The 15,539-nt window shown below is 38.9% G+C and overlaps 1 protein-coding gene and 1 non-coding gene across 5 annotated transcripts in view; one reads left to right on the forward strand and one right to left on the reverse strand.

Annotated features, from left to right (window-relative positions):
* The window catches only part of CORIN (corin, serine peptidase), a 275,685-nt gene that overhangs the window by 67,555 nt on the left and 192,591 nt on the right, over window positions 1-15,539 (reverse strand). For all 4 annotated transcript variants that reach the window (XM_010344195.3, XM_074396087.1, XM_010344197.3 and 1 more), the window contains 3 exons: window positions 14,092-14,199; window positions 4,642-4,873; window positions 1,146-1,291 (listed from right to left, as the gene is read on the reverse strand). In XM_010344195.3, coding sequence (XP_010342497.2) covers window positions 1,146-1,291; window positions 4,642-4,873; window positions 14,092-14,199 — 486 coding nt within the window. The remainder of the gene's footprint in view (window positions 1-1,145; window positions 1,292-4,641; window positions 4,874-14,091; window positions 14,200-15,539) is intronic.
* On the forward strand, window positions 2,842-2,948 carry LOC120363722 (U6 spliceosomal RNA). The gene has a single exon (XR_005579175.1). It is a non-coding gene; the product is annotated as a U6 spliceosomal RNA (small nuclear RNA).

The following is a 15,539-nucleotide window of genomic DNA, read 5'->3' on the forward strand; positions in this document are numbered from 1 at the left end:
AAATGACAGACAGGCATATGAAAAGGTGTTCAACATCACTGACCATCAGATGAATGAAAATCAAAACTACAATGAGATATCATCTCTCCCCAATTAAAATGTCTTATATCCAAAAGGCAGACAATAACATATGCTGGCAAGGATGTGGAGAAAAGAGGATCCTCACCCACTATTGGTGAGAATGCAAATTAGTACAACCACTAGGGAGAACAATTTAGAGGCTTCTCAAGAAACTAAAAGTAGACCTACTACATGACTCAGCAATCCCACTGCTAAGTATATACCTAAAAGAAAAGAAATTAGCATATAGAAGATATATCTGCACTACCATGTTTGTGGCAACACTATTCACAATAGCCAAGATTTGGAACTAAGTGTCCATCAACAGATGAATGGATAAAGAAAATGTGGTACATATATGCAATGGAGTATTATTCAGCCTTAAAAAAGAATGGGATCCTGTCATTTGCAACAACATGGATAAAAGAAGAGGTCATTATGTTAACTGAAATAAGCCAGGCACAGAAATACAAACTTCTTATGTTCTCACGTATTTGTGGAAGCTGAAGATTAAAATAATTGAAGTCATGGAGATAGAAAGTAGAGCAATAGTTGCCAGTGTCTTCGAAGGGAATTGGTGGGAAGAACCAGGGGTGGTTAATTGGTACAGAAATATAGTTAGAATTAATAAGATCTAGTATTTGATAGCACAACAGAGTGACTATAATCATCAATAATTTATTGCACATTTAAAAATAACTAAAGGAGTATAACTGGATTGGTTGTAACACAAAGTAAGGATAAATGCTTGGGGGGATGTGATTTACCTGATGTGATTATTATGCATTGTATGCCTATAGCAAAATATCTCAGGCACCCCATACATTTATACACCTACTATGTACCCAGAAAAATAAAAGAATAGAAATAGAAGATAACTTCTTTATTTTTAAAATGAATGCATTATCTAGCAGATGAGTGCCAAATTCTTCAATGCAATCAAGTTCACAAATTTACTCACCTAAGCAGCCTGATTGGCAACTAAATAGAAAACAAACAAACAAGAAACCATAAACAGAATTTCAAAAGGTAGGTAACATGTTCATCCATGTTAAATACCCACTGTAATTAATTTTAAAATTAACCTTCCACATATTCATCAGGCATCAGGCAGGTTTGATTGTCTGAATTTTCCTCTGGAAATTGACTGCAATCTGTGTCTTCAGGCCACTGTAGGCCCACAATCCCAAGAACAGACTCACAGCGTTCTTTGGAATGCTCACACAATGCTCTACATGAACAAGAAAGACAAAACATTAGAAGCAGAAATAGCTCCATCTGAGACAGATGTTATGAATTTCTATCAGGTTTTAATTCTCTGTGTGTGGGTCTGGGTATGTGGCATGTATTGTGGGTGTGGATATAAAAGATGCACATATAAATCAAAGGTATTTGGGAAACCAAAACGAGTAATATCTCTGCACAGTCTATACATTCCAACACCATACGTTCACCAAAAGAAACTTTATTGAAGAAATAGGTCTAAAGATGTTTCCAGGACACAGATTCCCTTCTCCACACTGCCTTTCTCATTCTCTCCTCTTTGAAGTAGACACATTCTCCAACCTTTTGTTCCAAACAGGGAAGTCCCACACCACTTTGGATAGTTTGCCACCAAAGTCATTGAATCTATATAACACCCTCATCCTCACAGATCTCTCTCTCTGCAGACCAGCCCTGTGAGCCATCTCATGCGCCACCCTAGCTTACCTAAGGCATGGCCTCCCTTATTTCAGCTTCCATCAATATTGTTGAAAAGCTTAGGACTCCTCCCAAATCCATTGATGTTGAGCTCAAGTCAGTTAAAATGTTTGTTTGTTGTTTTAAAGAAATGATATACTAACCAGGTGCTTTGATGTGTGTTATGTCTTTTGTCCCCAATATATTTTTAGGTTAAAGTATCAGAGTGCCTCACAGAAGATTTCTCTACTTCTTTTTTTACTTCTTATGGAAAAAAACACGATTTTTGTCTCCATATATTACTAAGGAATTACTTACATTAGTTTAAAAAAAAAAAAAAAAACCTAACCAAAGAAAATTCATAGGACAATAAACTCTTAATGGACTCAAATATTCTAAATACACTCAAATACTCTTACTTCTCAAAAGTTTCACATTTTTTACACTAATCTCAACCAAGTTCTCATTTTTAAAATAAAATGGGGGACAGATGTTCCAGAAAGGTCAGCTCCAGTCTTGTCCAAAACTGGTAGAGAAAGTGTAACAATCAAATGAGGAAGTTTGAGAGAAAGCTCTGTCTAAGTCTGGACAAAGCAGAGCATAACTCAACACTAGTTTAGTCCAGGAATTTGGGGTGACGATAAAGCTGTGGTATTCCTATATTAGGTCTGGAAAAATGGAAAGTTCAATAGTGTTTGATAAATGTCTGCTGATCTAACTAGTTTTGTTGCAGATTTATAAAAAATATATGCAATTCAATTGCAACTGCTATTTTAATTTAGTCATATGATATTTATACAGAAGACTGTATAGTGCCTGACTTTACCACTTCCTATTTTTTCTGTAAAATGGAAATCATAACAATATACAGCAACACATCCCCAGAGGGTGCTGTTCTTATCATAATCCTTGTAGTGGTCAGCCATAGACCGCAGCTCCAATGATACGCACCTCACTTAAAAGGTTGACTGCGCTAGAGCGTAACAATCATCAAGTATTTAGTCCATTATAAGGACTCGATAATGTCAGACTTTTCAATCTCATAACTAAAAACTTCATTGTTAAAATTAATCAATAGACTTGGCAAAAGCAGGAAAAACAGTGCTTGCTTCGGCAGCACATATACTAAAATTGGAACGATGCAGAGAAGATTAGCATGGCCCCTGCGCAAGGATGACACGCAAATTCGTGAAGCGTTCCATATTAAAAAAAAAAAAATCAGGAAAAACAACTATGTATCACTTTATGAACTTATTAGTATGGTATTAAAAATTTCTTATAAACGAATATCAAAATATAAAATTCATAGTGATAGACACTGAAGATGAAAGATGTATGGGTAAACCTGAAAAGGAGAACTAAAGTTATCTAAAAGAAATTTGCCAAAATTTTGATTGAACAACACTTCAGAATCATGCTCATCTTAAGCATTTTAATATGGAACTTAAGCCCTGAAATTACAAATTATATCTGGATGTAAATTCACATTGACATTTGCAGCAGAAGATGCTGCATTAGAGAAATTTTTATCTACATATGAAAAGAAAGTCAAATACTAGAAATTTTAAGTACTATTTAAAGAAATTATTCACCATAACTGACCTTGTTTAGCAAAAGTGAAATAAGATTTAGAAACAGCTTTTTAACATAAAATTGGTAGATTTTTTAAAGAGATACTTTTAAAAGTACTTTACAGAAATTTTCAGAATTATTTCTACATAAGTTAACATTAAGTTTTATTCTCTCTATTGATATAATTTGTTCAGTTCCCAAAGTCATTAGGAAATTTTATTATTTCCTGTTCTGTCTCTAGAGATGCCCTTACTTTGTCATCCATTTGGTATTCGGCATATAATTTATTGTTTTCTCTTCTGTCCAGTATATTAATAGTATTGCTTTAAAAAAAAAAAAAAACTCTGTGTGACTTCTGATCCCAACATATAGTTTCTATAGTTGCCACTCATATTTAGGCCAGCACATCTGTCTACTCACCCCTTAAAGGAAAACAGCACTGAAGAGAGTAGCAACTCACTCACTTCTGTGAGAGTCATCTTGTATATGCAAATCCTCTGACTACAATGCCTAACACGGGGCACAGCAGAGGAACAACGTGCCATGAAGTTGTGCTCCTGTGCTGTCACCATAGCTGTTGTTTATTCAGGGGTTACAATGAATCAGAAGCACTTTACATTCATGCACATTCATTTGATCTCAAATCAATACAACCCAACAACCATTACTATCCTTATTCTACATGGGAAGGAACTGAGGCTGAGAGAGACTCAGGAATTTATCTAAGGGCTACCTGGAAACTAGAGAAGGGCCAAGATTTTAATCCAAACATGAACTCTAGAACAATACTCTTGACACTGGAATATCACTTGTATTCAAAGTCCACGCTATCCTCTTGAAATAGCGTGTCTTATTTCATTCGAACAGGCAGAGAAGTATCAGCGATATCAATCCCTGTCCAGCCTGTGAGGCTGGCATTCTGTCTCCTCATGTTATGACGTAAGTGCTGTCGGAGTGCAGCATTTTAAACACATCAGCGTTTCCAGAAAAAGAGACAGATACACCCCTTTTCTACTAACATACTTAAAAAAAAATGCTTTCTAATCCAACGGAATGAAATACATGTGAATTTATTTGATTAAAATACATAAACTGTCATCAAAGGAAGGTCACAATTCCCTTGTTTGGTACTTTGTTAATGAATTCTGACTCAAATACTCATTTTGCACCTTCTACTTCTTTGTCTCACTTGCTAAACATGAGGATACACCATTTGCTAAATGCAGAGCTCCTTAGGGAAATTTACTCTGTCCAAACTCAGCTAAGCCTTCACCCGTTGGTTCTCTCTGAGGCAAAAGAAGGGTACTGGGGGAGATCCCATCACATTACCTGCAAGGTGGGATACGCTCGCCTATATTCACATCACACTTTGGTACCAAAACGGTGCAAGCAAAGAACATGAGGTATTTATAACAGTTGGTTTGAACAAGTGCCGGGAAAAGAGAAGACTCCCAACTGATGGATGCTTCCTTTTGAGTCCTGTGGCCAAGGTAATTTGGGTAACTTGTGTAGTTGTAGGGCAAATTCATGCAGAGTTCCAGCGTAATTGGTTCACATTGACCTAATGAAGAAACATACATACAAATATTTTTCTATTTCACTTATAAAAACAACTTCTTTAAGTTTTACAAACTTGAAGTGTATTTTATTCTTTCTTTAGGGTAGCTAAGACTAGAATGCCAGTAGTATATAACATTCTTTATGGATATTGGAAATAAATAAGTTGGTTAGTGAAATGCCCTGGCAATGAAGATTTATTTATGTCTGTGTAGTTGCTAGCATCATGCTTTAAAAATTCCTTCCTCATTTTTTTCCTTTGGCTCAACTTATCTGAAGATGATTCTCTCATCATTCCTTTTATTGACTGCAATTCATCTTCTTCTTCTGATTTACTCATTACTACTAAAATAGGATAGCCCCACCATCTTCACTGCCACTAAAAAAGTTAATGAATTTTATTAAATAGGCAATTAGATAACTTCTATCAAGATATGTTTTATTGTTGATCAATGTATTTAAATATAAAGCTCCAAGATTTCAGGGCAAGAAGAGGCTCAGATCTGTTGGATACTTCTTGCTAATGAGACAAAATCCAAACCCTTTAGCTTGAAATCTGAGGCTATTTTAAACTTCAGCCCTAGCCTAACTTTCCAGCTTCATTGTTTGTGATTATCCAATCAACAGTGTCTCTGCTGTAATGAATTCTACTCCTTTGTGACACCAGCTATTTTAAGAATTGCATGTCTTTATGCACCCTGTTTGCTCCTCTCTTACCTCCTTTTTTATAACAAGCTCATAATTTCCTCCCCAGATGTTGTCATGGTTCTAGCTGCCAGGTGCATACAGCACCAGCTGCCTGGTGTGCCTTTCCCGTCCTCCCCACCAGGCTAACTCCTCTGTGGTCTGGAAGACTCAACACAAATACCTCTTCCAGGAAACCGTCCTAGCCAACCACTCTTCCCATTACTACTCCCAGAATGAGTCTCTTGTGAGTGCCATAGCATCTTAGGCACATACCCACCACATGCTCATTGCATTTTGCCTTGGTCTTTATTTACTTGCCCCTCACACAGAATCCCAAGATTTTTGTGAAATGAGGCTTTATCTCTTGATCTCAAGTCTGTACCTAGCACAGTACCAGAATGGAGAAAGGAAAATATATCAGGAACTATTCTAGGCACTGTAAATGTAAGCATAATGAAAAATGTAGTTTCTGCAATTGAGGAACTCCACAATCTTGATAGGAAAAAGGATGCACGTGATGGCAGCTGTGGTAGAATGTGAACAGACTAGGATGCTTGCTTAAACTGAACGTTTGTGTATCCCCCAGTCATATGCTGTAACTAACCCGCAATGTGATGGTATTTGAAGGTGGGGCCTTTGGGAGGTGATGAGGTTTAGATGAGGTTTAGATGAGGGTGGAATTTATATGGGATTAAGTCCTTATAAGAAGGGGAAGAGACTAAAGCTCTCGCTCTCTCACCTGCATGAGGCAACAGCAAGAGGGCAACTGTCTGCAAACCAGGAAGCAGCTTGTTACCAGAGACTGAGTCTGCCAGCACCCTGATTCTGCACTTCCGGCCTTCAGAACTGTGAGAAATAAATGTCTGTGGTTTAAGCCACCCAGTCCATGGCATTTTATTGTAGCAGCCTGAATATACTAAGACAGCCCCATATTGAACAAAATGCTAGAAGCCCAAAGGGAAAAGGTAGAGCAAGAGTGACCTGGGAAGCCTTCTGATACGGTTTGGCTGTGTCCCACCCAAATCTCATCTTGAATTGTAGCCCCCATAATCCCCATGTGTAGGGACCCAGTGGGAGATCACGGAATCATGGGGGCAGTTTCCCCCATACTCTTCTCATGGTAGTAAGTCTGTCTCATGAAATCTTGATGGTTTTATAGGGGGTTTCCCCTTTCACTTGGCTCTCTTATTCTTTTGTCTGCTGCCACAGGAGTGGCGCCTTTCACCTTGCGATTGTAAAGCCTCCCCAGCCGTGTGGAACTGTAAGTCCATTTCACCTCTTTCTTTTGTAAATTGTCCACTCTCAGCAGCATGAAAACAGACTAACACTCCCTCCAGGGATAAATGGGGTTTGGGCAGCTTTGGGGGATACAGCGGGCAGACCCCCCCCCCACTCTCTGTTTGCAGCAGATGTACCACATTCCCTGAGGGAAGAGGCAAACAAGCAAGTGTCCTGGTAAAATTCACCCAGGCAAACCAAAGACCCCAGGCCTTGTTGAGAGTAATTATTCAAATTAAATTTAATTCTTTGACTAAGAAGTGGTATCCATGCACACAGATTCACGATAACGATTGGGCTGAAATATTAAAACATCTCCAGGACTACTTCCTAATTTAAAGAATCTGAGGGTTTCACAGGCATTATATTTATAAGGAGGCTGACACTGGCCTGATTAAAAAAAAAAATGACGGACAAAGTGTAATATGACTCTCAGTTTCCTGAAGAAGACACAACACTGCAAGGTTGGCATAATCTTGAAGGTGAGCCAGAGTGGAGAGAAGAGTAGATGGAAGAGGTTTGGGGTTGGTCAGTTCAGTTTATCCTTTCCTGTGATTTGTGAAGCAGGGGTTGGACATTATGTACTAAATGTTTGTGTTCCCCCAAAATTCCTATGTTGAAATCCTAACCCCCAATGTGGTAATATTAGGAAGTGGAGCCTTTGGGAGGTGATTGAGTTATAAGGCTGCAGCCCCCAAGAATGGGATTAGTGCCCTTTTAAAAGCGACCACTGAGAGTTCTAGCACCCTCTTTTCACAGTGTGAGAATACAATGAAAAGTCGGCCATCTGCAGCCCGGAAGAGGGTCCTCATCAGAACCTGGCCATGCTGGCAACCTCATCTCAGACTTCTAGCCTCCAGAACTGTGAGAAATAAATGTCTGTTGTTTTTAAGCTATAGTGATTCATTATAGCAGTCTGAGCTAATACAAGAAGTAACATTTAAATATTTTGTTAGAAGATTACAAAATGCATGCTTTTCATAACAATCAAAACAATACAAAAATGCAGAAAGAAAAAATTCAACATCTCTCCACTCCCCTTTCTGTCACCTTCCCTGCAAGCCAGCAGAAGGCTCTGAATGCTTCCATGCCCTTCTCTTGCTCACATTTATCCATAATTGCCTTTATACACTTAGACAGAGATTTGTGTTTGCTTCTGCCAAAGCAGAAGCATCCCATTCTTACAACTCTTCAATTTGCTTTTGTTGCTGGTTTGTCATGACCATCTTACTAGTCAGCACACGTAGCTCTAACTCTATGCTTTTCTTTCTGATCTCTTTAAGATACTTATAATTTTATAAGTATATTTATATTTATAGATTTATAGATAGATTTATAGGTACATTTATAGATATTTTTGATGCAGTCTTTTCTTAACTTGTACATACCCTTCTTTTCTCTCTTTCTCTATCACCCTATCAAGGTTTAACTTTTTATTGACGCATTTCATTGAAGATAATTAATACAATATGTCACATGAATAACTTTTCTCTTTTTGATATGTGGAGAATGTATCACTGTTGATTTGGGATAAGATATAACTTTTAAGTGTTCAGGAGCCAAGGAAGAGAAGAGGATTAAGTAATGATCATATATTATTCTGGAGATCTTTATTGAATGCGGTAAGTTTTACTGGATCTTGTGTTTTATTCCTTCATAAGGCATTCTTCACAGGATGTTAAGCAAGATAAACTCTCAATATACCTGTCAACCCCAAATTCCATGATTCATGATATCAATAAGCCTTTTTTATCGTATTAGGCTGATGCGTGAGCCTGATTTACAATCGCCACTAGAGGGAGATCGCATCACAAACGTGAGGATATTTTAAGGCCAGATCTGTGTTTCTGATGTAAGTTTGATGCCGTACCAGTACAGTGTCCTGAACACAGATGAGGTTTAATAAATATCTGTCCAAAAAAAATCCTGATGGAATTTCAATGGTATTCCACCTTTCAAAGTCTGAAACAAGATTTTTTCAATTCAACCTAAAGATGGGACTATTAACTCAATGATGTTTCATCCTTATGATGTAATGTTCTGAAGTTACTAGAAATCAGGTATTAAACGATGGTCACTTACATGAAAAAATGTCTTTTCTACATCTAGCTGCACCTATAATAATATTCAAAAATTCAACTTTGCCTCAAACTCTAAATCTCTCTTTAACATTATTATTTTTAATAGTTTGATGTTATTTTAAGGTGGACATCCTTATAACTATTGCCCAGGTCAAGAAACTGAACTCAGGCAGACACCCCAGAAACCTTCCACGTCTCTTGTCTTATCTCAACTTTCTCATTCCCTGCCGCCCCCCACACCCAAGGAACTAGTGAGTTTTATCATCATCACTGCCTTGCTTTTCTTTATAGTTTTATTGCCTAACTGTATACCACCCCTGGGTATTGTAATTTAGGCTTGCCCACTTTTTGAAACTTGTCTTGTCCATTCCTTTTTCTTTATGTAAGTATTAAAGAACCCAGAGATTTGACTTGTAGTGTGTACCAGCTTTTGCAACCTTGCTTATTGCACACTCCTGGTGAGGCTAAACGTGTTCCCCACCCTCTCTATTTCCAAACCTTGGCAGCTAAATCAACAAGACTGGACTGGGCTTCATTCCATTGGCAAGACTAGAGGTGGCTGAGCTGTTTTTCCACCAGAAGCCACATTATTCTGATTTCCCTCTTTTTGTGATGGTAGCAGCTGGAGATGCTCCATGTCTTGACTCATTAATTCAATGTGTTACCAAATGGTAATATTCTATTCAATCATTTTTTGCACTTATTAGAAAATGCACATGAAGATGCTTTTGTAAATACATCATTCCTCTCCTCTACTATTAGCTTGTAAGGCAGAAGTCTGTAACCATTACGGTGACTGGCTTCTCTACCACATGACTATACCATTTACTCCTACCAACTGAAGCTTGCAAAGAGAGAGCAGGAAATTGCTAGACTCTTAGGGAATTATTCAAAAAGCAAACCTGTTCATTTCTTCGTTGGTGTTGAATAAGTGGAAAATGCATGAATAAGTGTAGAACTGAAGGCTGATGAACACTGTGGGAGGCTTAAGGGAGGGCCTGGGGCATGACAGCCATGCCTGGATTTCACAGCCATGGTCAGCATGGGCACAGGAAGGCAGGAGAGACATGCCTAGGAGTCACCCTGGCAGGTTCTCCCCACTGTCTGGATTGCATACCACAAGGGGGAAGTGATGGATGAAGACCTCTACACCAGAATGAGGGGAACAGCATTCCTGCTCCTACCCTCAAAGGCAAGGATATGTCTGTAATTTGCCTCCCAACATGGTACAGAATTGTTAAAGATGCTGGGTTGTGACCGGATCTGGCAACACAGGCTCTAAAAGCTATTTCTTGAAAAAATGATGTACCATCAGAAAGTGGTTTTTAGGCTTTAAAAAAAAAAAGTTGCAGGTACTTCTGTGAATTTAAAATAAGCTTTCTCCACTGAAAAATGCAAGTTGGAATACACAAACCTTTTCATATTCTGTTTCAGAGTTCTCACATATCCCTGCAGCCTAGTCCTAAATAGGCACTAGAGCAACACATTCTCAGCCTTGGCTATACATCGAAGTCATCTGTAGAATCTAGAAATACTGATGCCTGGGTCCCACCCAGTATATCATTAGGGACCATTAGAAAATCACATAGGCCGGGCACGGTGGCTCAAGCCTGTAATCCCAGCACTTTGAAAGGCCAAGGTGGGTGGATCACGAGGTCAAGAGATTGAGACCATCCTGGTCAACATAGTGAAACCCCATCTCTATTAAAAATACAAAAAAAAAAATTAGCTGGGCATGGTGGCACACACCTGTAGTCCCAGCTACTCGGAAGGCTGAGGCAGGAGAATGGTTTGAACCCAGGAGGCGGAGGTTGCGGTGAGCCAAGATCGCGCCATTGCATTCCAGCCTGGGTAACAAGAGCGAAACTCCGTTTCAAAAAAAAAAAAAAGAAAAGAAAATCACATAATATTTTATGGGATGGCAAGAATCTCAAGGACGAGAATCCCAGTAACTCCAGTGAGAGGCTGTCTCCACCAGACAGAATATCTACTACATTCTCCAAACTCACGTTTTCCCTTGGCATCGAGCAGACTAAGAAGGTACTGTTGAGTTATGTCTCAGAAGCTGAGTGATACTAGTCCCTGAGAGTGGAAAACATCTTCAAGTAATTAGCCATATTTTCAAGTATATGAAGAATTTTTTTGAGATGCCACTTGATTGTTTTTACAGAGAACGAAGTACACATATATCATCTTGAAGTTCTTTGAAAAATCAGGAATAACACCTTGACTTTCAACTGGAAGTTAGGCACATAGGCCATTTTTAATAACACAGGAGTAATGAGGGCAAGTGGCTAGCCTAATGCCTTTCATTCAGAAGAGAGCTTGTGCAAACGTTTGCTGAGTATATGTGGAGAGAAGTTGGCAAGAACATACATGGTGAATGAAAAATCTGGTAAGACAGTGAGACACTAGGGAAACTGAGTATATTAAAAGAACTTAAAGAGAAACACAATGTATAATATATGAGTGGGAAGATGACCACATGTTCTCCCCCATTGAAAAGCGACTTCCAGGAAGCTAGAAACCTGTCTCCTTTCTTCTCCAAGAGAAAGCCCCGCGCCCATCCTGATGCGTGGAACATCATGGACACACTACAAATATTGGTCAGCTCTATAAGCCAAGAGTTATCCAGTGGCCTTTGCTACATCTTATTCTTTTGACAGGAGACAACATATTTTTAAATATTTAGAACTTGAAATATTTCAAATATACAGAAAATAGGATAATGTACACCCACTTACTCCCTACCCAAATTTGACCAGGCTAACATTGCCTTTTCTACATTTTTGAGTCTAATAGTAAATGCCATTTCATGTCAAACAACTCCCAAAACATTAATAATCAACACATGTCTTGGCGCTGACACTGTCATTATTCAAATTGAAGGTGACGTAAAGAAATTGCTCTGAAAAATTTCCATGGCAGATGGGGAGATGAGCAAAATGAAGCAGTGGAAACAGTGGCCCAAATATGTTGTGTGTGTGTGTGTGTGTGTGTGTGTATGCATACATATCTATAGATATGTCCTATTTAAATCAGTTTAAAGGAAGTAAAATGGCAGTTTGAGTGTGTTTACTTCGTGGCTAGACTAATATCTACTGTTCTTTCATATGGGAAATGGAGGAGGGGTGAGCATGTGCTTCCAGGCAAATAATTTTTTTTCTTTTAATAGAGATAAGGTTTCACTCACCATGTTGGCCAGGCTGTTCTCCAACTCCTGACCTCAGGTGATCCACTCGCCTTGGCCTCCCAAAGTGCTGGGATTACAGGTGTGAGCCACTGCACCCAGCCCAGGCAAAGAATTTTTAAATGCTACAGTCATCCCCATCAGTCTGTTTCTGTTTTTTGTTTTGAGACAGAGTTTTGCTCTTGTTGCCCAGGCTGGAGTGCCATGGCGTGATCTCGGCTCACCGCAACCTCCACCTCCCATGTTCAAGCGATTCTCCTGCTTCAACCTCCTAAGTAACTAGGTTTATAAGCTTGCACCACCAAGTCTGGCTAATTTTGTATTTTTGGTAGAGACACGGTTTCTCCACGTTGGTCAGGCTGGTCTTGAACTCCTGAACTCAGGTGATCCACCCACCTGGGCCTTCCAGAGTGCTGGGATTACAGGTGTGAGCCACCACATCTGGTCAGTCTGGGTTTTTATTTAGCTGCCTGCCTACACCCCCTTCCTAGCCTCCTTTTTTCACCCCATTGAGACTCTGTAACAATTACGGAGGCACTCACTATAAGCTCTACACTGACCCAGAAAGGTCACCAGGTAAAATCAGGACCCCCAAACTACAGCAAATACAAGGACTGAGCCTTTCAGCATCCCAGCTTCCAAGGGCCTTGGACTGAGAGGACATGATTAAGAAGTAATACCCTGGCTGGGCACGGTGGTTCACGCCTGTAAGGCTGGTGAATCACTTGAGGTCAGGAATTTGAGACCTGCCTGGCTAACATGGTGAAACCCCATCTCTAATTAAAAAAAAAAAAAAAATAGCTGTGCATAGTGGAGTGTGCCTGTAATCCCAGCTGCTCAGGAGATTGAGGCAGGAGAATCACCTGAACCTGGGAAGCAGAGGTTTTAGTGAGCCAAGATCACACCACTGTACTCCAGCCTGGGTGACAGAGCCAGAGTCTCTCAAAAAAAAAAAAAAAATACTACTACTAATAATAATACCCTCTTGCAAACTGAAAGCTGACTGACCTGCTTCTAAATTTCTAATCCCAACCTGAAAATGCAGCAAAAAGTTCATTAGAAAAAGTGAAAGAGGTGAGTATAACATGAAAACAGAGCCCAGGAGTCAGAAATCATTACTAGAAATTAGTCGCTGGGGATTTTCTGTTTCAATTTCCCATGCGAGTCCTTATGGTGCTCTTTCACTTCTGCCCATTCTGTCTTCCCCAAGTAATTCTTCCTCCTGAAAGTCATTTTAGAGCCACCTGCTTACACCATTTGGAGCTGTTACATTGTCACTGAAACAAATGAGCATAATGGTTCCAAAACCACTATAGGTCATAAGAGTTCCTGGAAAGGTGAGAGTAAATTTCATTAAAACAGACTGCCTATAATCCCAGCACTTTGGAAGGCCCAGGAGGGTGGATCCCTGAGGGTGCTGAATGCCTGTAATCCCAGCTACTCTGGAGGCTGAGGAAGAAGAATCGCTTGAACTCCCGGGAGGTAGAGGTTACAGTGAGCCAAGATGGTGCCACTGCACTCCAGCCTGATGACAGACAGAGTGAGACTGTGTCTAAAAAAAAAAAAAAAAAAAAGAACAGACTGTCTAAGTTGTATGTGGCTATTTCTATGAACTTCATGTTTGCTTCTTGGTTAAAGTTTCCATTTTTGAAGCTGTGCTTTAGAAAGCAAGAAAGATAGCATCTGCCTACAGATGGAGCCAAGAAAGTAAAGCAGAAAGTAAATGCTGAGTTGAAATTAATGGTAATGATACTAAGCAATGTGGATTTATAGTCATTCACAATGACACATATGTTTCTGATTTAAGTTAATTAAGACCATTTTGTTTCTCTTTTGCTACCACATGTGACCTCTTTAAAAGAAAAAGAAAATAGGTAGACTCTTTTGGAGGGATTCCAGATTTTGGTATTTGAACGTCAACACAGAAGAAAAGTGCTGACTGCATGCTTTCACGTGGCAATTGCATTTGTCAGCTGTTGTACTTACTACAGTTATTCAGACTGTTGTTCGGGTCACAGACAGAGCTACCACCACATGAATCAAGGCAGGGAACGTAGAGGCATCTTTGGTCTCCTTCTTGACATGGAGTCTGACCTACAGAATGAGGAAAAGGTGCATTGGCTTTTATCATCTGCAAATTCCTTACCCAAGGATCCAAAGGATCAGAAATGTCTGGTGGAGCTTAGGAATAACACAATTTTTATTTCTTTCCAATTTCTCCAGCAGTATTGAACATATATTGAATAGGTGCTTTCTGTATTCATTTTCCTGGCAACTAAATACAATCCAGGTATTCCAAAATAGGAATGAAGAAAGAAGAGACAAACTACACTAAAAACAGGTGGTTGTGCATTTAATGGGAAAAATAGTGCCTTCTTTTTACATAGGTGCCAATACTTGATAACAAAATAAAATTCAAGAGCTTTGAGGGACAGAGAACGTTATAAAATCTTGAAATTCTGAATATTAAGACTTTTTTAAAGACTCATTTGCTCCCAATTCTAGTCTTTAAAAAAAACAACTTTCTCTAGTAATAAATAGGTCATCAACACCAATACAATAAGGATACTTTATCATAATACAAGTGTAACATAATGCAGTTTTTATCCATATTTTCAATATGTCTTGGAGAGTGTCATCAGCCTAGCTGTGATGACTTGAGAACTGGGTTTCTGGTTTCTAAGTGAATGACAGCAGTAATAACAGTGTTTACCCTAATGGTTTTTCCTTAAGGTATGTAGAGGAAACTGCTTTTCCCGTTGATTTCCTGGTCATTTATAGATTAAATGGATAGGGTAATAAATACTGCCTGTTCTAGCACTCCCCCATTATGATCAATTACCTTCAGGCATGTCATCTGGAATCTAGACAACCTTGCAAGGCACTTTTAAGTATGAATAATAGTACGTGTGTATATATAATCACTCTAATCTATAATTCTAAGACAATGATTATTATACTGGAATATTTATCCTTTCTAGTACCACTAATGTGCAAATTAATATACCACAGCCTTGCAGAAAAGAGCTGTCACTCTTTTTTTTTTTTTAATGTCAGCAGGGTCAAAATTTTTTCTCAAAGCAAACCTAAACAATTTTGGTGAGTTTAGGCTCTTGACATCATGCATTCATTATTTTGGCAAATATTAAGTGCCTCCCATGTGACAATCTATGTGACAAGCTAGGCACTGAACATTAAAAGATAAAAGGGCATGATACCCCCTGGGAAGTGGTTTGTGCTCTGATAGAGGTTATCAACCTGAACAAAACCTTCTGATGCTGTGTGATCATTGCTTTATGGATAAAAATATTTACTTTTATTTATTTTTTTCATTGAGATGGGGGTCTCGCTATATTGTCCAGGTTAGTCTCAAACTCTTGGTCTCAAGTAATTCTCCTGCCTTGGCCGCCCAAAATGCTGAGATTACAGGCATG

The sequence above is a fragment of the Saimiri boliviensis genome, chromosome 3 (assembly GCF_048565385.1).
Source record: "Saimiri boliviensis isolate mSaiBol1 chromosome 3, mSaiBol1.pri, whole genome shotgun sequence".
Taxonomy (NCBI): Eukaryota; Metazoa; Chordata; class Mammalia; order Primates; family Cebidae; genus Saimiri; species Saimiri boliviensis.